Source organism: Gorilla gorilla, chromosome 18 (assembly GCF_029281585.2).
Source record: "Gorilla gorilla gorilla isolate KB3781 chromosome 18, NHGRI_mGorGor1-v2.1_pri, whole genome shotgun sequence".
NCBI classification, from domain to species: domain Eukaryota; kingdom Metazoa; phylum Chordata; class Mammalia; order Primates; family Hominidae; genus Gorilla; species Gorilla gorilla.
The window spans coordinates 15,452,265-15,476,013 of record NC_073242.2 but is presented as its reverse complement, the minus strand read 5'-3'; the positions used below and the strand labels follow the sequence as shown (position 1 = coordinate 15,476,013).

The 23,749-nt window shown below is 49.0% G+C and overlaps 1 protein-coding gene across 7 annotated transcripts in view; it reads right to left on the bottom strand.

Annotated features, from left to right (window-relative positions):
* The window catches only part of LOC115933071 (titin), a 143,507-nt gene that overhangs the window by 95,583 nt on the left and 24,175 nt on the right, over positions 1-23,749 (bottom strand). For 5 of the 7 annotated variants that reach the window (XM_063699494.1, XM_063699492.1, XM_063699493.1 and 2 more), the window contains exons 5-8: positions 22,183-22,347; positions 20,293-20,418; positions 15,534-15,671; positions 13,546-13,671 (exon numbers count right to left, since the gene is read on the bottom strand). In XM_063699494.1, the coding sequence (XP_063555564.1) occupies positions 13,546-13,671; positions 15,534-15,671; positions 20,293-20,418; positions 22,183-22,347 (555 nt within the window). The remainder of the gene's footprint in view (positions 1-13,545; positions 13,672-15,533; positions 15,672-20,292; positions 20,419-22,182; positions 22,348-23,749) is intronic. The other 2 variants (XM_063699495.1, XM_063699496.1) reach the window with 2 other exon arrangements.

Here is a 23,749-nt window from a genome sequence, read left to right as displayed (position 1 = left end):
GAAAAAGCAGAAAGAAACAAGTATTTTCTCCACCTTTCCCAAATGTACTCATTTGGTTCACCAGGGTTGGAGAAGGCTTCCCTGAGGAAAACAGTCATTTATTCGATCACTACAGAGTGATCAGTGATCAAAGAAATGAAGGGGAAACTCTTTTCCATAAAGAAATCCCAGCTAAAACATAAAGAATGATATCATAGAAGAATGAGCCATTGTACAAACACAATGGATTACTGGAATATTTGATAATAATGAATTATTATTAAAGTTAGTATTACAGTCACATATACATGTTTTTTGTCAAGACAAGGTCTAGCTGTATTGATCAGGCTGGGCTCAAACTCCTGGGCTTAAGTGATCCTCCTGCCTCAGCTTCCCAAAGTGCTGGAATTACAGGCATGAGCCATCACATGCAGCCCAACAGTTACAGTTTTTAAAATTCTTATCTTTTAGATGTTATCATTAGAGAAAGTTGAGCAATGAACATCAGGAACTCTGTTATTTTTGCAACTTTTTGTGAGCCAAACTATTGCAAAATAAAAAGTCATTAAAAATAAACAAATCCATGTCCTTCGGAGATACATATTAAAACGTTCACCTATGCAATGCATGGTAAAGAGCTCATGGCAGCTGGGCGCAGTGGCTCACACTTGTAACCCCAACACTTTGGGAGGCTGAGGCAGGAGAACTGCTTTGAGTTCAGGAGTTCGAGACCAGTCTGGGCAACATGGCAAGACCCTGTCTCTACAAAAAATATAAAAATTGGCCGGACATGGTGGCACGTGCCTGTAGTCCCAGCTACTCAAGAGGCTGAGGCACGAGAATGGCTTGAACCCGGGAGGCAGAGGTTGCAGCAAGCTGAGACTGTGCCATCGCACTCCAGCCTGGGTAATAGTGAGACCCTGTCTCAAAAATAAGTAAGAAGAAAAGAAAAAGAGCTCACGGTAGTTCATTATCCTATGCTGTCTACTTTATGTTTCCATCATAAAAGGCTAAATAAAAAGCTCCTCCAGTGATTCGAATACACAGCCAGGGCTAAGGATCAGGCTCCAGTCTGGGGCTTGGAGGGGTGATGAAGTTCCCAGCCCTGCCTGTCCACTGGAATCACCTAAGGAGTTTGTTAAGTGCCAAGTGCCTAGGGCCCCACCCCGGACCAACTAAATCAGCACCTCTAGGGGGAGGACCCTGACAGCCACAGATCTTTAATAAGATCATCAGATGCAGCCGGTGCATTCCAGATCAACTGAAGCTGAGTTCAGATCAGACCGTGGACCCGGACAGACCTGGGTTCTAATCCCAGCCCTGCTATATTCTAGCTAATGACCTTGGGCAAGTCCCTTCACCTCCAAGCCTCAGTTTTTACACCTGGAAAATGGGAGTCGTTTGTCGTACTGCTTGCTCGACCTATCCCCCGGGACTGCCAGGAGGGACAAATGACATGAGGCCCATGGGACTGTGTCATAAAGCGGAATTTCTCCAACCTAAGGCGTGGAGGTAGTGGTGTTTGCTTTGTAGGCTGGGTAGAAACACTGCATTGCAGGCTGGTTTTTCATCCGGAAGAGCTGACACCTTCCTGCCCACTCCCACAGTCGGTGGGTGGGTAATCAGGGAATTGCAAATCCATTTCACCTGCAGCCCAAGCCCTACCCACTGTGAAAGACCGAGGTGCTGGCTGGCATAGACAGGAGGAAGGGGTGGGGGCATGGCTGTCAATGATTCATTTATTTCTTGGTCAAATATATGGGCAGGACTTGCTTTTAGGCCAGGATGTGGGTGAAGTGCCGTGGACGGAGCTGCAAACGAGACAGCGAGACCCCTGCCCCATTCAGCCTCCTGCCCTGGGGAAGATGGACAGTAAGTAAACCACGGTGCAAACAAATATATAATTACAATCAGAATTACAATCAGTGAGAGCTGCAACAAAGGAAAAAGGTCAGTCATTTGAGGCCTGATATCACCCCTTAATCACTGAGGGTTGAGGTAGGCAGAGGTTAACCAACCTTTTCTGGAAACAGCCGGCTGATAACAAAGGAACAAAGGAAAAAGAAGGCGGCAGGGGTGGAGGGGCAGCTTCTGTGTGAAGCAGTGCATAGCACGGGGCTAGCTGGCATGGCTCAATCCCAGCTTGCCATTTCCTAGCTGTGGGACCTTGGGTCAGTTCCTTGGTGGTGAAGATTAAATGAGATCAAACATGGTAAGTACTTAGAATAGTACCTGGCACAGAGTAACAGCCAAAGAAAGGGTAATATGAGTAGTAGTAGTAGTAGTAGTAATAATAATAGAAGCAGTGACAGTAGCCTCTGGTATATGGAAACATAAAACTGTACACCTTAAATATATTTTCGAGACAGGGTCTCGCTCTGTCACCCAGGCTGGAGCACGGTAGTGTAATCATAGCTCTTTGCAGCCTCCATCTCCCAGGTTCAAGTGATCCTCCCACCTCAGCCCCCCAGGTAGCTGGGACTACAGATGCACACCACAACACCCAGCTAATTTTTGTATTTTTTGTAGAGACAGGATTTCACTCTATTGCTTGAGCTAGTCTCGAACTCCTGAGCTCAAGTGATCCATCTGCCTCGGCCTCCCAAAGTCCTGGGATTATAGGCATGAACCACCGTGCCCAACCTATATACCATTTTTATTTGTCAATATACATCAATAAAGCTCAAGTGTTTGGGGGGGAAAAAACCCAGTGGGTTCACAATACACCACTATACCAGATGCTTTATATATCAGAAGCATCTATGGCCCACAGACCAGCTATTTATAAGTAAAGTTTCATTGGAACAGTCACACCCATTCATTTATGTATTATAAATGAATATGACACCTTTTGAGCTACACAGCAGAGTTAGGGGTTGCCACAGACAGTGTATGGGATGCAAAGCCTAAAGTATTTATCAGCCAGCCCTTTCCAGAAAAGGTTGGCTAACCTCTGCCTACCTCAACCCCCACAACATACTAAGACACAGTGATTAAGGGGTGAAATCTGGCCTCAAATGACAGTCTTTTGCCTGCAAATCCAGTCTTCTTCAGCCTTGGCATCAACACGCAGGATAGAGACAGCCAGGGGAGGCTTGAAATGCAGCCCATATCCAGCTTAACAAGACCCTCAAATCCTAACCTTCCCTCAGCCCAGTAAAACTAAGTCCCCAGCCACTGGTAGAAAACCTGCCCTGCAAATGCAACAAGGACATTGACAGACAGAACACTGCACAGTTTTTTGTTTTTTGTGTTTTGAGACTGAGTCTCACTCTGTCACCCAGGCTGGAGTGCAGTGGCCCGATCTTGGCTCACTGCAACCTCCACCTCCCAGGTTCAAGTAATTCTCCTGCCTCAGCCTCCTGAGTAGCTGGGATTTTAGGCACCTGCCACCACAACCGGCTAATTTTTGGATTTTTTGATAGAGATGGGGTTTCACCATGTTGGCTAGGCTGGTCTCGAACTCCTGACCTCAACTGATCCGCCTACCTCGGCCTCACAAAGCGCTGGGATTACAGGCATGACCCACCGCGCCCAGCCATTGCCATTTCTAATTTGCACACTCAAAGAGCTTTGTCAAATTCTTCTCCTCAGGCGGCCTCTCTTCTATGGATCTAAACACAGATTTTCAGATTATCTCAAGTTACCAATAGGAAGGCCAACACATGGTCCCCCCTTCACTGGCAAAAAAAAAAAAGGAAACAGCTTTTTTTTTTTTTTTTTTTGGAGACGGTTTCACTCTCATCGCCCAGGCTGGAGCGCAATGGTGCGTTCTCAGCTCACTGCAGCCTCCGCTTCCCAAATTGAAACGGTTCTCCTGCCTCATCCTGCCACGTAGCGGGGATTACATGGTGCACGCCACCATGCCTGGCTAATTTTTGCATTTGTAATACAGACGGGGGTTTTATCATGTTGGCCAGGCTGGTCTCAAACTCCTGACCTCAAGCGATCCACCCACCTCGGCCTCCCAAAGTGCTGGGATTACAGGCATGAGCCACCGCGCTCGGCCTGGAAATAGCCTCTATCTGACGTGGAAGGCCTTACTTGACAACAAAGACAACTAACTTCTGAATTAGGTCAAGGATGGACAATAAAAAAGGAGGAAAAAAAATCATGGGGCACTGGATTGTAATCCAGGGAGCATCTCATTTAACCCAAACCAAGGAGAATCTTTTGACATCACACACTAGGTACAAAAGACAGAGCCACCTCCAGGGGGTTTCCCAGCCTCAGACACTGAAATACAGCAACTCCTGTCCCAGATAGCATGAAAGCAGCTTGTGAACTGGTCCCTCCTTCATTTGAAATGAAAACAATTCAGAGAAGTCCTGGCTGAAGACAGAGGGAGGAAAAGCCTGATTCATCCAAACAGAGTGATGTGTTCTTTGGCATCCACCATATTGACATCTACGTTTGGTACCAGATGAGCTGGCCAGAAACCCTGTGGTTTGAACCAATTAGGTACGGCAGCCCCAGGCACTGATTTTTGGAGCGCAGGGTAGTTTAAGGACCTTGTCTGGGTCTTTCAGCATGTTGACCTGTTTGTCAGAAACACTCTCGGCTTTTAGTTCTAACGGGTTTTCTGCTGGTTACCTCCGCTCTGCACTGCAAAAGTGCCCCCCACAACCCCTGCACCCAGCAGGAGGCAATGCGTGCAGCAGCAATAATGTTTAGAGCAGTGATCCTCAAACACAGCTCCGTCACCAGCATCGGCGGCACCTGGGAACTTGTTGGGAACCGCAGATGCTCGGGCCCCACCCAGACCTACTGCACCAGAAACTGTGTGGGTGGGGACCAGCAATCTGTGTTTCAAGCGTGAGAACCCAGTGGGAGGGTTCCTGACACATCACCACTCTGACCCTCAGTGTCTTCATCTGTCAAGTGGGGAGACTGATCATCCTGCCCTACTGTGAGGACTAAATAAATAATACAGTGCACCCAGCTGTCACCCTTATTAGACGGAGCCTAAATGTCCAGCAGTAAGAGATCTGCCAGTATAACGTAAACACTGGTGATTTGTTTGCCCTGTTGCTTACCAACTGTGCAAAATGCCTCCCTGCCCAGGACCTCCGTTTCCTCTACTGGAGCACACCCCGGAATCTTTTCCCATGCCCTCTGCCCATCAACTTGTCTGTTTTCTTTGCTTGTTTGTTTCGAGAGATGGGGTCTCACGATGTTGACCAGATTGGTCTCAAGAAATCTTCCCCCCTAAGCCTCCCAAAATGCCAGGACTACAGGTGTGAGCCACGCACCTGGCCCTTTTTCTGGTTTTTGATGCTGTAGTGGGCACAGGGGAATATCCTGGCTCAGCCTCCCTCTCTACCTGCCTGGGTGCCTGCAAAGGCTTTTTAAGTGCCACCGACCTCGCCCCCATGTCCAATGTATCCTCTTCCTTTGAGCCTGAGGATCTTCCACAACCTGTCCAACCTGAGTGTGTCATTCCACTGGTGAAAAACCTTTCCTCAGCTCCCACCACAGTAGAGTTAAAATTCCAAGTCCTGGCTGGATGTGGTGGTTCACCCATCCCTGTAATCCTAGCATTTTGGGAGGCCAAGGCAGGACATCACTTGAGCTCAGGAGTTCAAGACCAGCCTGAGTAACATACAGAAACCCCATCTCTACCAAAAACAGAAAAAGTTACTTGGGCGTGGTGGCACGCAACTATGGTCCCAGCTACTTGCGAGGCTGAGGTGGGAGGATCGCTTGAGCCCCGGAGGTGGAGGGCACGGTGAGCTGAGATGGCACCACCGCACTCCAACCTTGGTGACAGAGTGAAACTCCATCTCAAAACAAACAAACAAAAAAAAAATTCCAAGTCCTTACTGTGACACATAATTGCACCCTTGATCTCTGATGCTCCCTGACTCTTGCCTCTCTTTTCGCTTACATCCTAGCCTTTCCAATCTACCCAAGCAGAATTCTTTTTTTCTTTCTTTCTTTTGAGACGGAGTCTTGCTCTGTCACCCAGACTGGAGTACAGTGGCGCGATCTCGGCGCACTGCAACCTCCGCCTCCCGGGTTCAAGCAATTCTCCTGCCTGAGCCTCCCGAGTAGCTGGGATTACAGGCATGCACCACCACATCCAGCTAATTTTTTTATGTTCAGTAGAGACAGGGTTTTACCACATTGGCCAGGCTGGTCTTGAGCTCCTAGTCTCAGGTGATCTGCCTGCCTCGGCCTCCCAAAGTGCTGGGATTACAGGCACGAGCCACTGCACCCAGCCTAGCCAAGCCGAATTCCAAGTGATTCCCAACACCCACAAGCTCCCTCAACTGGACCTTTGCACATGCCAGTTGCTCTACCAGGAGCACCCTCCCACCCCACTACCTCCAACCATATTCACCTGGCCAGAGCCTCGCATTCCTTAGACTTGAGCATCCCCTCTCCTCCCTGGATGCTAGCCCTGGAGCCCCAGGCTGAGTCAGGGACCACTCTCCCAGCCCCCACAACTCCCAGCACTTCCCTCCCTCAGAGCCCCCACTGTCCATCCTGCAGTTGTTGGTTCAACTGCCTGCCACCCACCTTCCATCTCTCCTCCAGGGCAGTGGTCAAGGTCTGTTTCTTTCTAGCTCAGCGCCTGGCACAACATCTGATTATTAAATGACTGAAAGCATGACGGAGAAGTGGAAAGAAAATGGAGTTTCAACGCTTTAATCAACGGTCCAAGATCAGGCCTTGGTGGGTGGGGACAGAGACTGATCATGAAGGGGCACAAGGGAACTTCCTGGCGTCCTTGCAGTGTTCTGTATCTTGACAGGGGTTTAAAGTATTCCTTTACCAAGATTCATCAAATGCTAACTTGAGATCAGCAATTTCACTGTATGTAAATTTTAAGCAAAAAACTCAGAACTGTAAACAGATCTTAAACTCTAGCTAATGATTTACTTGGAAGTGGGTGCATGAAAGAATACTAATATATTTCGAAGGAAGTTTCAGATATCAAAAAAACTAGGTTCAGTGGCTCAGGCCTGTAATCCCAGTACTTTGGGAGGCTGAGGTGGGAGGATGGCTTGAGGCCAGGAGTTCGAGACCAGACTGGGCAACATAAGGAGCCCTCATGCCTACAAAAAATTTAAAAATTAGCCAAACACAGTAGTGTGCACCTGTAGGGCCCAAGCTACTTGGGAGACAGAAGCGGGAAGATCATTGGAGCCCAGGAGTTGGAGGCTGCAGTGAGCTATGATCGCACCACTGCATTCTAGTCTGCGAGACAGAGTGAGACCCTATCTCAAAAACAAAAAACAAAACAAAAGTAGCCAGTTGGCTGGCTGATTAGCTATCTGGTTAGACAGACAGATATGTGACAAAGCAAGTTTAGCAAAATGTTAACTGTGGCTCTAGGTACCAACTATATGACTGCTCACTGTAGAATTCTTTCAACTTTTCTGTAGGTTTAAAAATGTTCATAGTAAAATGCTGGGGGGAAAATATTACATATTATACAGACAGGACTAAAAATACCTCTTACTGCAAATGAGCTCAGTAGCTTTCACTGAATGTTCCAAACCAGTGATTTGCAACCCTGAACCACCTGGAGATCTTGTTAAAATGAGTTTGACTTGGTAGGTCTGGGATGAGGCCTGAGACCCAGCATTTCTAGCAAGCTTGCGGGGGATGTCGAGCATTCCAACTGGTCCAAAGACCTCTGCTTTCAGCTGGGACCTAATAAATGATCTCCTTTGACCTTGATCCCCTTATCTACAAGACCCTCCTCCCCCAAACCTAAACCACAGACTCAGTGCCAATGAGAAAAAAGGCAGGAGACTGGGGACCGGCCGGAGCTCTGGCAGTCTTGGTCAGCCCTGCCCAGGCTCCCAAAAGCCTCGGCAGCCCCAGAGCCAGAAGGACAGATGGGAGGAGCCCCACCAAGCAGCCAGGGCTGGAATAGACATCTGAGTCATGGAGTGGGAGCAGGGCCAGCTGGGGAGGATTGGCCGACTCAGTGACTCAGCACGAAGTGGCCTGGAGGAGCCAGCCCTGCCAGCTCCCACCCAGGCCCCGCCTGACCTGACCCCAGCCGCCCCAGGCCTTGGCTGATCACTCTGAGGACAGGCGACAGGTGATGGATGGCCTGCTGCTGCTCTGAGGATGGGAGAGCAGCAAGCCTGGACTCTCCCCATCTTCCTGGCTCCACTGTGATTCAATCCCTGAGAGTGATGGGAAGACAAACAAACAGGTTGTCCCGTTGTCCTCCTCCCCAGATCACAGGGCTCAGGTCTGGGACAGAGAGAGGAGGTGAAGCCAACAACAAATCGAGTTGCAACCCGTTTTCAAGAAGGGGCTGCTGAGGTCCCCAAAGGAAGAGCACCGAGCCCAAAGCCACAAGTCTAGCTGATTCTCACAGGACCTGGTTCCTACCCTTCCTTGCCCCCATCTCAATTGCTAGGCTATGTTGCTAGGTAGTTATGTGGTTATTTTGTTTGTTTGTTTGTTCATTTGTTCATTGTTTGTTTGAGACAGGGTCTCAGTCTGTTGCCCAGACTGGAGCGATCTCAGCTCACTGCAACCTCCTCCTCCAGGGTACAAGCAATTCTCCTGCCTCTGCCTCCTAAATAGCAGGGATCACAGGTGCTCAACACCATGCCCAGCTAATTTTTGTATTTTTAGTAGAGATGGGATTTCACCATGTTGGTCAGGCTGGTCTCAAACTCCTGATCTCGGGTGATCTACCTGCCTCGGCCTCCCAAAGTGCTGGGTTTATAGGTGTAAGCCACCATACCTGGCCTTGAACAAGATTTTTAAAAGCACTTAGCATCACTGAATTGCACACTTAAAATGGTTAAAATGGCAAATCTTAGGTTACATATATTTAACCCCCCAAAATGCAACATTTTAAAAAAGAAAATAAGGCTCTTGACACCATGCCAAGCCTTCAGAACATCTGTGCATACATCAGTCCCCTTCCTCTTTCTTGCTGGTAATACTTGAACAGGATGAAGGCAGAGAAGCAGCTTAATCTGATGTCCTGTGAGGCCTCATGCACACTTCACCCTTATGCAAGACATAATATACGTGCCACATGTACTGAGCACCTCCCCATGTAACACAACAATAAATTACCACTACAGGCCCACCGTGTGCCTGGCTGTGTCTTAGGCACTGAGGTTACAAGGTGGATACCGCCACGTGAAGCCTCTAGCCTAACACAAAGCCATTATTTAGCCAAGACCCTCCCATTCAGCAGTTACAACCAAGAGAAGTGACACGATTGTGCGCAGCAGCCAGTCGTGACTTCGAATCTCTGCTCTACTACTCATTTCAAGCAAGGCACTTATGTCTGCGATTGTTTGTCTGTAAAATGAGAAAAATAGTACCAAGTTCACCACGACTGCTGTGAGAGTCAAGTGAGACATGCATATAAGGAACTTAGCATAGTGCTAGCCAGTACACAGCAAGCATCTAATAAATGTCGATTCCTGTCCCTGTCTTGCATAGGAAGAAAGAATGCCTGAAAATGGAAAGGGGACAAAAAAGGAAGCTAAAAAGTCATCAGAGCTAAAGAAATGCTTAGACCAGGGGTGGACAAACTTCTTCTGTAAAGGGCCAGATGGTAGGTATCTTAGACTTTGTGGGTGCTACAGTCTCTGTAGCAACTACACAACTCCACTGCTGCAGCTCCAGACACCTGTAGACACTATGTGATGAACGCGAGTGGCTGTGTTCCAATAAAACTTTATTTACAAAAACAGGCAGCAGGCCAGATTCGACCCATGGGCTACTGGCTAACTCCTGGTCTAAACTCTAATCTGCAAAAAGGTAAATGGCAACCCCATGGGGTTCCTGAACAGGAACCCAAAGGGAAGTTCAGGCTTCCTGGACAGAGAGTGTCAGCCAATCAAAGTGTTCTCCCCTGGACAGGTGCACAAATGTCAGAAATGCAGCAGCCTGCACACCCACATTTGACACCCTGCTGGATCTCACTGCACCAGAGGCAGACCACAGCCAGGCATGGTGGCTCAAGCCTGTAATCCCAGCACTTTGGGAGGCCAAAGTGGGCAGATCACTTGAAGTCAGGAGATCGAGACCATCCTGGCCAACACGGTGAAACCCCATCTCTACTAAAAATACAAAAACTAGCCAGGCATGGTGGTGTGCACCTGTAGTCCCAGTTACTCAGGAGTCTGAGGCAGGAGAATTGCTTGAACCTGGGAGGCGGAAGCTGCAGAGCCAAGATCATGCCACTGCACTACAGCCTTGGCGACAGAGTGAGACTCCAAAGAGACAAACCACAGTGTCTTCCACCATCTTGGAAGACCAGCAGTGACACAGGAGGAGCCGAGCTGGGGGAGATGAGACAGAAACAGAAAACAATGACTGGGGAGAAGAGTCAGGGTGTCCCAGCCCCACAACAGTGCAGCCTTTTAGCCGCCAGAGCTGAGAGCTTCATGTCACCCAGGGTGGCAGAGCAAATCCCAGGCCCAGGCTGCCAGGAATGCAGAAAGCACAAAAAAAGGTCCAAGTCAGCTCTGTGAGTCACCCTGGTACACACACGCCCAGGGGAGAAGTGAAAGGGAATTTATCCAGATTCCCAAGGGAGATCAGAAATCAAGAAAGTCCCTCCTTCAAAAAGCTTCCAGAACCATCCATGGCAAGAGAGCTCTTCCCAGGCTCCCAGAAGAAGCTTGATGGGTCGGGTGATCCCCATGCCAGCCAGGCAGCCCCAACCAGACTCTGTTTACCCTGAGCAATCCAAGGTCTGCAGCCACCCAGTTGAGGTGTGACTTGTTTTGTATAAATCCCAGTTCTAAAGAATGGCTCGGCCAGACACGGTGGCTCACACCTGTAATCCCAACACTTTGAGAGGCTGAGGCAGGTGGATCACTTCAGGTCAGGAGTTCGAGACCAGCCGGGCCAAGATGGTGAAGCCCCGTCTCTACTAAAAATGCAAAAATTAGTCGAGCATGGTGATGGGCGCCTGTAATCCCAGCTACTCAGGAGGCTGAAGCAGAAGAATCGCTTGAACCCAGGAGGCAGGGTTGCAGTGGGCCGAGATCATGCCACTGCACTCTAGCCTGGGCAACAAGAGCAAGAATCTGTCTAAAACAAAACAAAACAAAACAAAACAAAAAAAAACAACAACAACAACAAAAAGACAAAAAAGAATAGCCCAACATTTGACAAACAGGGACACTCGGCTGCCACACACATACACACATGGATACACAATACATACAACAGCCACTGACTCATGAGCCCCTCTCTTCTGTGTCAGGCACCAGCCAGGGATCCGAAATGGGGTGACCTCTGGGCTCAAGCGATCCTCTAGCCTTGGCCTTTCAAAGTGCTGGGATTACAGGCATGAGTCACCATTGCCTTTGCGAACTTTATACATATGCAAGCACACACAACACAAAGACACACACACATATTCAAACACACACATACATGAACATAAACACACTCACAAGCACACATTCACATATAAGCACATACATGCATATATATCCCTATGACTACCGAGACACACAAGCATGCACAGGCATGCATATGCACACGTACACACAGATGCACAGGAATACATACACAGACGTGTGCACTTGCTCATTTCTCCAACCCAGCTCCTCTTTGGGCAAGGAAATACCAACACGGGACTCCTCAGAACATACACTGGGACATGCATTTCTTTTTTCTTTTTTTGAGACAGAGTCTCATTCTGTCACCCAGGTTGGAGTGCAGTGGTGTGATCTCTGCTCACTGCAACCTCCGCCTCCCAGGGTCAAGAGATTCTCCTGCCTCAGCCTCCCGACTAGCTGGGATTACAAGCATGCACCACCATGCCTGGCTAATTTTTGTATTTTTAGCAGAGATGGCATTTCACCATGTTGGCTGGGCTGGTCTCGAACTCCTGAACTCAACTGATCTGCCTGTCTCAGCTTCCCAAAGTGCTGGGATTACAGGTGTGAGCCACCACGCCCGGCCTGGGACATAGGTTTCTAAAATCTCTTAGTTATCATCAACCTCCTCCTCCATACTGATGCCCACCAAGCCCTTTCGTCACCCACGAGGTAAGCCTCTGCCCCTCACAGAGGTTTAGGCCAAACCCAACAGAACCACAGAGGTGAAAAGTTCTCCCACTGCAATCTGCCCATTACCAGTTGACTAGCCACGAATCAGCATCAAATAGGTGCTCCAAGGCCTCCCTGCCATACTCACAATAAAACCCAAACAGCTCATCTGGCTCACAAGGGGGCTGTTCCACCTCTCAGGCACCCACTGTCTCTTAGACTTCTCCTGCTGTGCTGGCTTTTCTTGCTGTTCTCTCCACACCTCCCCACCCCAGGGCCCTTGTACTTGTTCCCCTCTGCCTGGAACACTCTTCCTCTAGGTGTTTGCTCCACCCACTACCTCACCCCTCTAGGTCTCCGTTCACATGCAGTTTTCTGGGCAGGCCTTCCCAGATCTCTCTTATCAAAAGCTGCAAATAAGCCTGGGCCACACAGCAAGATCCCATCTCTATTTTAAAAAATAAAGAATAGGCCAGGCGTGGTGACTCACACCTGTAATCCCAGCACTTTGAGAGGCCAAGGCGAGAGGATCGCTTGAGCCCAGGGGTTTGAGACCATCTCCCCATCTTCAATTATTAATTAATTAAAAGTAAGCCAAGTTGGGGAGCAGGTGTAGGGAGAACAGCAGGAGGAATAGCTAATGGATCCTGGGCTTGATTCCTAGATGATGGGTTGATCTGTGCAGCAAATCACCATGGCACACGTCTACCTATGTAACGAACTTGCACATCCTGTACCTATACCCTGGAACTTAAAATAAAAGTTGAAGAAAGAAAAAAAATTAGCCAGGCATGGTGGTGAGTGCCTGTAATTCCAGCTACTCAGAAAGCTGAGGTAGGAAGATTGCTTGAGCCCAGGAGGTCAAGACTACAGTGAGCCGAGATCACACCACTGCACTCCAGCCTAGGCAACAGAGCAAAACCCTGTCTCAAAAAAAAGAAGAAAAGAATTAAAGGAAATTAATAAAGTGTTCCCTTTTGTTCTACTAGCAGAAACGGTGGCCATCTCTACACTCCTCACTGATAAGTTTCCATATTTACAGAATTTCTCTGAAACTGACAAAACAGACCAAGGGTCTCAAACTCAAATCCCTCAGGGGCCAGGCATTTGCCACAAGTGAGGAAAGCATGCCAGTATAATACAATAGGGAGTGCCGGGGACTCCAGCAACTCCTCAGCTCTGCCCTGTAGGATTATAGGCCTAATCTGTCAGAACTTTACTTTTCCAGAACATCTGGACAGCTAGAATTCATAAAAAATACCTGATTTGTAATTATCTGCTCACATTTTCCAAAATCACCATGCCAAGTGAGAAACCTACAGGCCTGCAAGACAGCAGTTCATCAACGACAAAGCAGATTCTCTCCTTCAGCTCCCCCAGCCACATCTAAGCCTCAGTTTTTCCATCTGTAAAGTAGGTGGGATGATATTCCCTGTATCAGGGGTTGAGGGAGGCTGGAACGAAATCCTGGATGGATCTAAGAAATGTTAGCTGGTACTGTGTCATGCATCTCTCTCTCACACACACACACGCACACACACTTGTCTGTGGTCACACTTACAGGGTCGTGGACGGTTTCCGAGAACAGGGGTGAGCGATCTGAGAAACAGGACAAGACGAGCTGAATGAGTAAGAGGGAAAAGTAGACGTAGAAAGTGATGTCACGAAACAGGTCCACCTGGGCATCCTGCATGGTGGGGAAGGAAGGAAGAAAAAGATCACATTCTGGGGCGGGGTGTGGTGGCTCACGCCTGTAATCCTAGCACTTTCAGAGGCCGAGACAGGCGGAACACCTGAGGTCAAGAGTTGGAGACCATCCTGGTCAACATGGTGAAACCCTGTCTTTACTAAAAATACAAAAATTGGCCAGACGTGGTGGCGGGCAACTGTAATCCCAGCTACTCGGGAGGCTGAGACAGGAGAATCACTTGAACCCAGGAGGCGGAGGCTGCAGTGAGCCGAGATCACGCCACTGCATTCCAGCCTGTGTGACAGAGCAAAACTCCATCTCAAAAAAAAAAAAAAACCCAAGATCACATTCTGAGAGCAGGTGGCAGAAACCCACTCAGCCACAGGGACATTGCAGGCTCCCCAGGGGCTGCCAGCTCCCCCCGGGACGTAATGGCAGAAAGCCGGCTCCATCACAGGTAGTCTCACTGCTCACCGCTGCCTGATGGGAGGAAGACAGGGCTTGGGAGTGAAACAGAGCTGTATCAACGCCTGGCTCTCTCACACCGGCTGTGGGATCTTGTCAACTTATTTAACCTTTCTGTGCCTCAGATTCCCCACCTATAAACCACCGGTGGTTCTTAACCAGGGGTGATTCTGCCTCCCAGGAAACATCTGGCAGTGTCTGGGGACATCTTCTTTGTCGTAACTTGGGAGTGTTATGGCACCCAGTCAGGGGAAGCCAGGGACGCCCCTAAATGTCTACAAAGCACAGGACAGCCCCTACAACCAAAGAGTCTCCAATCCAAAATGTCGATTAGTGCTGAGGCTGAGAAATTCTGTCCAAGTCACTGCAAGAGGTCAGGCAGATTATTCGTGACACATACACAGTGCCCTGCGAGGCACTTTGAAAACATGAACTCAATCAGCATCAGCTGCTATCACTCATGACAATACGTAGGCACTCAATAGTCAAATGTTCAGCTTCTTTTCCTTCCTTTGCCTCATGCCAGTCTCTAATTAGCTCCAAGATGGCAGGAACAGCAGGTTATTCCAAAAGCACACACTCCAGGTCAGGCGTGGTGGCTCACGCCTGTAATCCCAACACTTTGGGAGGCCAAGGCAGGTGGATCACGAGGTCAAGTGATCGAGACCATCCTGGCCAACATGGTGAAACCCCGTCTCTACTAAAAATACAAAAATTAGCTGGGCATGGTGGTGCGTGCCTGTGGTCCCAGCTACTCGGGAGGCTGAGGCAGGAGAATCGCTTGAACACAGGAGGTAGAAGTTACAGTGAGCCTAGATCGTGCCACTGCACTCCAGCCTGGTGACAGAGCGAGACTCCGCCTCAACAACAGCCAAAAAAAAAAAAAAAAAAGTGCACACTCCTCAAAATTCCTAGGAGCAGCACATGGCAGCCAATGTAAACAACTTCCCCAGCCAGAGCAGCAACTGATGGGACAAAGGTAACGTGAGGACAAGCCTAGGGTCCCCCAGGGGAACAGTCACTCTGCAAACACTGTTCCCGGCTCGGCTCCATCCCAGCCTGGCAAAATTTGGAGCTGCCTGTCTTGCTGTTTCCTGCTGATGGGGCCAGCCTGGCATCGGCCCACAGCTCCTGCCCTTGGAGGTCCCATGGGAGCCCCTTGGAGCAACACAGACAAATCAGGCCCTGGGGAAAGGAGGTGCTAGAAAAAAGGCTGGGGCTGACCTAGTGAGGATTTGGTGGGGTAGGGAAGTCACCGAGGGAGAAGCTAGCTGCATGTGGTACCCATCCCCTGGTTCCCATGGCAAGGCATGACTTCTACACAAGCCAGAGGGACCCAGCATCTCTCCCCCCGGGTCCACTGAAGGAAGATGAGGAAGGAGACTGCCACTTACCTGTTTTAAGGCTGTCATAATTTTGGATCTCAGGATGGCGAGGGCACACACTAGGGCTACCAGCCAGAAAGTGAGCATGATCCCTGAAGACTGAACTCCCTTCCTCCTCTCCAGCTGAATTAAAAAGGTAGCAAGCAGCTGAGGAGAGAAGCACAAGACAGGAGTTGTTGGGTTTTTTTTGAGACAGAGTTTCACTCTTGTCGCCCAGGCTGGAGCGCAGTGGCACAATCTCAGCTCACTTGCAACCTCCGCCTCCCAGGTTCAAGTGATTCTCCTGCCTCAGCTTCCCAAGTAGCTGGGACTACACGTGCCCGCCACCATGCCTAGCTAATTTTTGTATTTTTAGTAAAGACGGAGTTTCACCACGTTGGCCAGGCTGGTCTCAAACTCCTGACCTCAGGTGATCCACTTGCCTTGGCCTCCCAAGGTGTTGGGATTACAGGTGTGAGCCACTGCTCCCAGCCACACTATTTCTTAATGGACCACGTAATAAATATTTTGGAGTTCATGGGCCATAGACTACATCAAAACTACTCAGCTTTGCCACTGCAGTGTGAAAGTGGCCATAGACAAGATGTAAATGAATGGACATGCCTTCATGCCAGTAAAACTTTATTTAAAAGAACAGGCAGAGTACCCAGTACAGAAAACAAAACCCACTTGCCCTGATGCTCAAAGTTCCCGAGGTCAGCCTCTGCCCCATCGCCCCTGCTCTCCGCCTCGGCCATCTCTGCTCCAGCCACACACAACTCTCAAGTTTTCCCTGTGACCCCCAGGACTTTACATGTGCTTTTCTCCCCAGCTGGTCCTCTGCCCTCAGCCCCTTCAGCTTTTTAACAACTTGCTCATTCTCAGGCTTCAGCTGCACCATCCCTCCCTCAGAGAAGCCTGGATATGCCCCAGACCAAACCAAGCTCCCCTACCTTCACCCTCACACAGCACTCTGCAGACGTTTAAACACTTTGTGCCTTTTGAGGAATCATTTGTATAATGTCTGTTTGCACAGCTAGACTATATGGTTGTGTCTCCAACGCTTGATACAGAGTAGGGATAAAAAAAAAAAAAATCAGCCGGGCGCAGTGGCTCATGCCTGTAATCCCAGTACTTTGGGAGGCCAAGGCGGGCAGGTCAGGAGTTTGAGACCAGCCTGGCCAACATGCTGAAACCCTACCTCTACTAAAAATACAAAAATTAGCCAGGCGTGGTGGCGTGCGCCTTTAGTCACAGCTAGCTGGGAAGCTGAGGCAGGAGAATCACTTGAACCTGGGAGGCGGAGGCTACATTGAGCTGAGATCACACCACTGCATTCCAGCCTGTCAACAGAGTGAGACGCTATCTCAAAGAAAAAAAAAAAAAAAACATGTGCTGGCTGCATCCTGTCCCATATTCCCAGTGCCTGCATACCCTGGTTCCCTGGGATATAGTCAGAATGTTTCTGATGCCATTCACAGCTGAGCTGGCCCTCCATTCCATCCCAGAGATCTCAGGTGGATAAAGAGAGGCTGAGGATCTCATAGGCCAGTTCACCTCTTGGCCAGCCCAGCTCAGAGTCCCCTGAGGAGTCAAAAGCCCCAACCCTCAGACTATCACACCCGTTTCCCCCAGGGTGACAGAGGCATAAATGAACGATCAAAAGACCAGGAACGGCCAGGCACAGTGGCTCACACCTGTAATACCAGCACTTTGGGAGGCCGAGGCACGTGGATCACCTGAGGTCAGGAGTTTGAGACCAGCCTGGACAACATGGTGAAACCCCGTCTCTACTAAAAATACAAAAATTAGCCAGGTGTGGTGGCGCATGCCTGTAATCCCAGTTATTGGGGAAGCTGAGGCAGGAGAATCACTTGAACCCGGGAGGCAGAGGTTGCAGTGAGCCAAGATCACGCCATTGCGCCTGGGAAAAAAGAGCGAAACTCTGCCTCAAAGGAAAAAAAAAAAAGACCAGGAACAAGGAATGTTAAGGGAGGATGACCTACTCAAGTCAAAAACAGCTGACCCCCTATGGTGGCTCATGCCTGTAATCCCACCACTTTAGGAGGCCAAGGCAGAGGGATCACTTGGGCTCGGGAGTTTAAGACTAGCCTGGGCAACATGGAAAGACCCTGTCTCTATTATAGTGAAATTGAAAATAATAATAATAATAATAATAATAATCCACTCTAATACCCCACTGCCAGAACGCAGAGCCCAAGACCCGAATTCAGGACAAAGGAAAGCCCTTTACTCTCTCATTCCCTCCATGCATTTATGGAACGCTTACTGCATGCCAGGCACAGGGCCAGGCTCTGAGGACACAAAGGGGAATCAAACCCAGCAGGAGAGCCAGGCGTAAAGCAGGTGCCAGGCTACACGCTGGGGCCTAGACTGGAAGCTGGCACTACCACTTACTGACCAGGTGACCTTGGGCCAGTCCTTCTTCTCTCTGTACCACAGTTTGCTTATCTTATTTACAACGTAAAAGGGTTAATAAGTAAAGGGATTAGGACAGTTCTTGGCAGAGAGTGGACAGCACATATGTGTGCTATATAGAACCATGGTCTGGGCAGGGCATGGTGGCTCACACCTATAATCCTAGCACTTTAGGAGGCCCAGGCAGGAGGATCACTTGAGACAAGGAGTTTGAGGCCAGCCTGGGCAACATAGGGAGACCCTGTCTCTACAAAAATAACAAACTGGCCGGGGGTGGTGGCTCATGCCTGTAATCCCAGCACTTTGGGGGGCCTAGGTGGGTGGATCACCTGAGGTCCGGAGTTCGAGACCAGCCTGGCCAACATGGTGAAATCCCATCTCTACTAAAAATACAAAATCAGCCGGGCGTGGTGGCGCATGCCTGTAATCCCAGCTTCTCGGGAGGCTGAGGCAGGAGAATCGCTTGAATCCAGGAGGCGGAGGTTGCGGCAACTCAAGATCACGCCATTACATTTCAGCCTGGGCAACAAAGCGAAACTCCATCTCGGGGGGGGGGGAAATAAATAAATAAATAAATAAATAAATAAATAAATAAATAATAAATTTAGATGGGCATGTTGGTGCATGTCTACACTCCCAGCTACTTGGGAGGCTGAGGCAGAAGGATCATTTGAGCCCAGGAGTTCAAGCCTGCAGTGAGCTGTGATCTCACGCCAGTGAAGTCCAGCCTGGGCAACAGAGTATGACTCTGACTCTAAAATTTAAAAAATGAAAAATTAATTTAGAAAAATAAAGATTCATGGTCCTTGGCAACCTGGCTCCGCGTTGTCTTTCCTGACCCCTCTGTCACATCCACTCTATCCCCCCAACCTTCACACCGTGTTCCTTCACCGAACACCTCGTCCTCCCTGCCTGCATCCTCCCCTTAACCTTCCACCCCTCCCTGGACACACTGTTCACCCTGCTCAGAATGTCCTGCCTTAAACTTGTTCTCTCCTTTTTTTTTTTTTTTCTTTTTTGAGATGAGGTCTCGCTCTGTCCCCCAGACTGGAGCACAGTGGTGCGATCTCGGCTTACTGCAGCCTCCACTTCCCGGGTTCAAGCAATTCTCCTGCCTCAGCCTCTTGAGTAGCTAGGACTACAGGCGTGTGCCACCACGCCGGCTAATTTTTTTATTTTTAGTAGAGACGGGGTTTTGCCATGTTGGCTACGCTGGTCTCAAATTCCCGACCTCAAGTGATTCTCCCGCCTCAGCCTCCCAAAGTGCTGGGATTACAGGCATGAGCCACGATGCCCAGCCTCCCTCCTCTTTTTACAATACTCAAGGGCTACACTCTCCGAGAACTCTCTGATCAGGGCTCAGAAGCTGCAGCTTGCAGGGGCTAAAAGCATGGCATCTGGGGTCCCACCCCTGACTCAGCTGCACATTAGTGGTGTGATCTTGAGCAGGACACTTAACCTCTCTGTGCCTTGTTTCCTCACCTGTAAGATGGGAACAAAGCAGGACCCATCTCACAGGGTTGTTGTGAAAATTCAATGAATTTCAAGACACGTGAAACACCAAGAATACTGCCAGGTACATACATAGTAAGTGCTCAATACACATCAGCTGTAATTAATAAAGTTGTTTCCTTGTCTCTGTCACTCACTAAGTTGTGTATCCCCCGGGACAGAGCAGTTTCCTATTTAGCTTAGCAACCCACCCCCTATGCCAGATAGTGAAAACTCAAGGCCATTAGACCCCAGGCAGTTAGTATATAAGTGACCAAAGTAGCCAATGCAAGAGCAAAGTCTGGCAAACGCAACAAAAGGGGGCATCTGCCACTCAGAATCAGTGGCAGGGAAGACAATAGGGCATGGCGGGGACTGTGGCAAACTGGACAACACATGCCCCATCCAAAGACTGCAGCTGGGGCTGGGAACAGTGGCTCATGCTTATAATGCCAGTGCTCTGGAAGGATCACTTGAGGCCAGGAGTTTAAGACCAGCCTAGACAACACAGTGAGATCCCATTTCTACAGAAAATTTTAAAATTAGCCAAAAATAAGCTGGGCGTGGTGACACACACCTGTAGTCCCAACTACTCAGAAGTCTGAGGTAGGAGGATTGCTTGAGGCCAGAAGTTTGAGGCTGCAGTGAACTATGATGGTACCACAGCACTCCAGCCTGGATGAAAGCGAGATCTCATCTCTTAAAAAAAAAAAAAAAAAAAAAAAAAAGGCTACATTTATATCCCAGCTCCAGCTGATCATTGCCTTAAAAAACTAGGATTCTAGTCTTACGGGTTATTACTTTTGGTCTCCACTGAGCCCAGCAGATGGCCCAGGGGTCACAGCCAGCTCCTACTTACCATGGTGATGCCCAAGAGAGTTGGGCTGACCAGAAACACTGGGGCCAGGAATATGCCCCGACTTCTTTCCCAGAAAGAGTAGAAGAGGCCTGCCCAGCACACGATCCACAGCAAAAACCCCAAGGCCTGGAAGAGAAGCACATACATATCCTACAACAGACAGCCCTGGAACCTCCCCCAGGGCCTGCACAAACAGCTCAGCCCCAGGGATAGGGGAACCAGCCAGCCTTCAAATGATCAGCCACAGTCCTAGGACATGGCACATATCCTCTGGAATAAGGACAAGTCCTCGGTAGGGTGAGCTGGCATCCAGGCCGGCACGTGATGCTCTGTAACCAGCTTGCTACGCCCCACTACCTCCAACAGGACTGTTTGTCTGGTCACCATGCTCCCCAGTGCCTGAACGCTCAAGAGCTCAGCTCACAGCTCATCTCTAGCTGCAACTCCAGCGCACTGCACAAGAAAGCCCTCCACGACAACCATTCATTCAACCAGTATTTACTGAGGGCCCTCTACAGGTGGGATATGTTTCAAGGTGCATCCATTCTCAAATGATTCAGAAAAAATAAATTATAGCATGCATACAGAGAGAGAGAGAACAAAAGCTCATGATAAAACAAATGTAGCAAAAGATTAAAAAATCAGTGAATACGGGCCAGATTCATGCCTGTAATACCAGCACTTTGGGAGGCCGAGGCAGGAGGATCACTGGAAGCCAGGAGTTTAAAAACAGCCTGGGCAACAAGGCGAGACCCTGTCTCTACAAAAAATTGTTTTAAATTAGCCAGGCATGGTGGTGTATGCCTGCAGTCCCAGCTACCAGCTACTCAAAAAGCTGAGGCAGGAGGATGGCTTGAGCCAGGAGTTCAAGGTTGCAGTATGCTGTGATCATACCACTGCACTCCAGCCTGGGCAAAAGAGCAAGACCTTGTGTCAAAAAAAAAAAAAACAAAAAAACAGGAAACAGTGACTATGAGTGATGGATAGAGAAAATCAGGCAGCAGTTCCTGGTATCATTATCGCAACTTTTTTTTTTTTTTTTGAGAAGGAGTCTCGCTGTTGCACAGGCTAGAGTGCAGTGGCACGATCTCAGTTCGCTGCAACCTCTGCCTCCTGGGTTCAAGGGATCCTCCCACCTCAGCCTCCCAAGTAGCTAAGATTACAGGCACATGCCACCACACCCAGCTCATTTTTGTATTTTTAGTAGAGACAGGTTCACCATGTTGGTCAGGCTGGTCTCAAACTCCTGACCTGCCTGCCTTGGCCTCCCAAAGTGCTGGGATTACAGGCGTGAAACACCACACCTGGCCCATTATTGCAATTTTCCTGTAGCTTTAAATTATTTCAAAATAAAAGCCAACTTAAAAAAAAAATTAGGGGCCAGGCATGGTGGTTCACACTGAGCATCCCAGTACTTTGGGAGACCAAGGCAGGAGGACTGCTTGAGGCCAGGTGTTCAAGACCAGCCTGGGCAACACAGCAAGTCCCCCCTCTCTACAAAAAATAAATTAAAAATTGGCCAGAAAAAATCTATATAAATATATTTAATTAAATACAAAGGAGATCGCCTCAGTAAGAGGGGAAGAGCTGATAATCTCCCAGTAATGCCTTGAGAACAAGCCTATCATTCCTATTGCATAAACAGGGAAACTGAGGCTTGGGGAGGTTAAAAAATTTGCTCGAGGCCAAATACTAAGCGGCAGAGCAAAGATTTGTACCCATGCTTGTCTCCAGAGATCCAGTTTTCACCTCCCACATTATTCTTCTGCCTTCTAGAAGAAGGAACTTAGGGTCAACTAAGTAGAAGACAAATGTCAGTTATCACCAACCACCACTCCCCATCCAGGTGCACCTTCCCACCCCCCACAACGAAACCCCCCGGTGACTTACAGTTTTGGTTTTGTTGAGAGGTGTCATCTGAATGTAGCCTCCGTCATGTCGGGAGAGATAGAGGAAGTAGAAGGGGAAACAGGCCCAGAGGTAAAAACAAGGCACCCACACGAGGAAGCACTTGGTGAAGTCCGGGTTGCTGGTATTCCACGTGACATTCCAGTCCTGCGAACACAAACACAGGCGAGGGGTCAGCAGGACACACCCCAGAGGACAGGAGCTCGCCTGGAGCATGAAACCAGCTGCCATGGGGTTTGAAGAAACAGACAAGGCTCCTATATATCCAAGGACCTCTCAGGATGAACACGCAAACTCAAAAGATCAGTAGCCAGAAAGACTGAGAAATGAGGAATAAGGGATAAAGGTACGTGGTGTCTTCTGCACTCCCACCTGAGCAACAGAGACCCTGTCTCGAAATAAATAAATAAAAATAAAGCTGTCTTAACAGGAGCATACAGGTCAGGTGCAGTGGCTCATGCCTGTAATCCCAGCACTTTGGGAGGCCAAGTGGGCAGACCACTTTAGGCCAGGAGTTCGAGACCAGCCTAGGCAAGATAGTGAGATGTTGCCTCTATGAAAAACACCAAAAATGGCTGAGCATGGAGCGTGCCTGTATTCCCAGCCACTCAGGAGGCTGAAGTGGGAGGACTGCCTGAGCCTGGAAGGCAGAAGTTGCAACGAGCTGAGATCATGCCACTGTACTACACCCTGGGCAACACAGCGAGACCCTCTCTCTCTCTCTCTCTCTCACACACACACACACACACACACACACACACACACACACACACCAGTGCATACACACAAAAAAACCCACCAACAACAAAAAGGTATGTAGCATCTCATCTCACATTAACAGTCCCCAGAACCTGTGGCATGTCCCACTGTAGTATAAAAGATGGAGAGAGCCATTTAAAGGAACCCTGAAGGATATTCTCTTATAACCAAAGAACCCTGTGTCATCTAGATCACTCTGACCTTGTGAACTGAGGACTTTCTAACCATCTTCATTCATCATCATCACCTTCCCCACTATGACCATCACCACCACCAATATCACTGCCAACACCATCACCGCCATCACCATCACCACCATCATCATCACCATCGCCACCATCACCGCCACCATCACCGCCGCCGCCACCACCACCACCACCACCACCACCACCACCACCACCACCACCACCACCACCACCACCACGGATAACAACCAAACTGCAGTTCTGTGTGCCAGGCTTTATTCTAAGTACCTCATGTGTATTATCTCCTTTCATTCTGTAATTATTTTTATCATCTCCTTTTTCAGATGTGAAACTCAGGCACAGAAGGGTTAAATACTGTGTCCAGTATCACACAGCTGGTAAGCTCTGGAGCTGAATTCAAACTCAGGCAATGTTGTTCAAGTCTGCATTTTGCCACTGAGCTGTCCAGCCTTGGAAACAAATTTTGTTTCAATTACTTTTACTTAAAAAAAAAAAAAAAGCCTGTATTTTGTTAAAGAGCCATGCCAAATAGACAAATTCATAGATACATACATAAATAGATCAGACGTACCTGCCCAAGAATA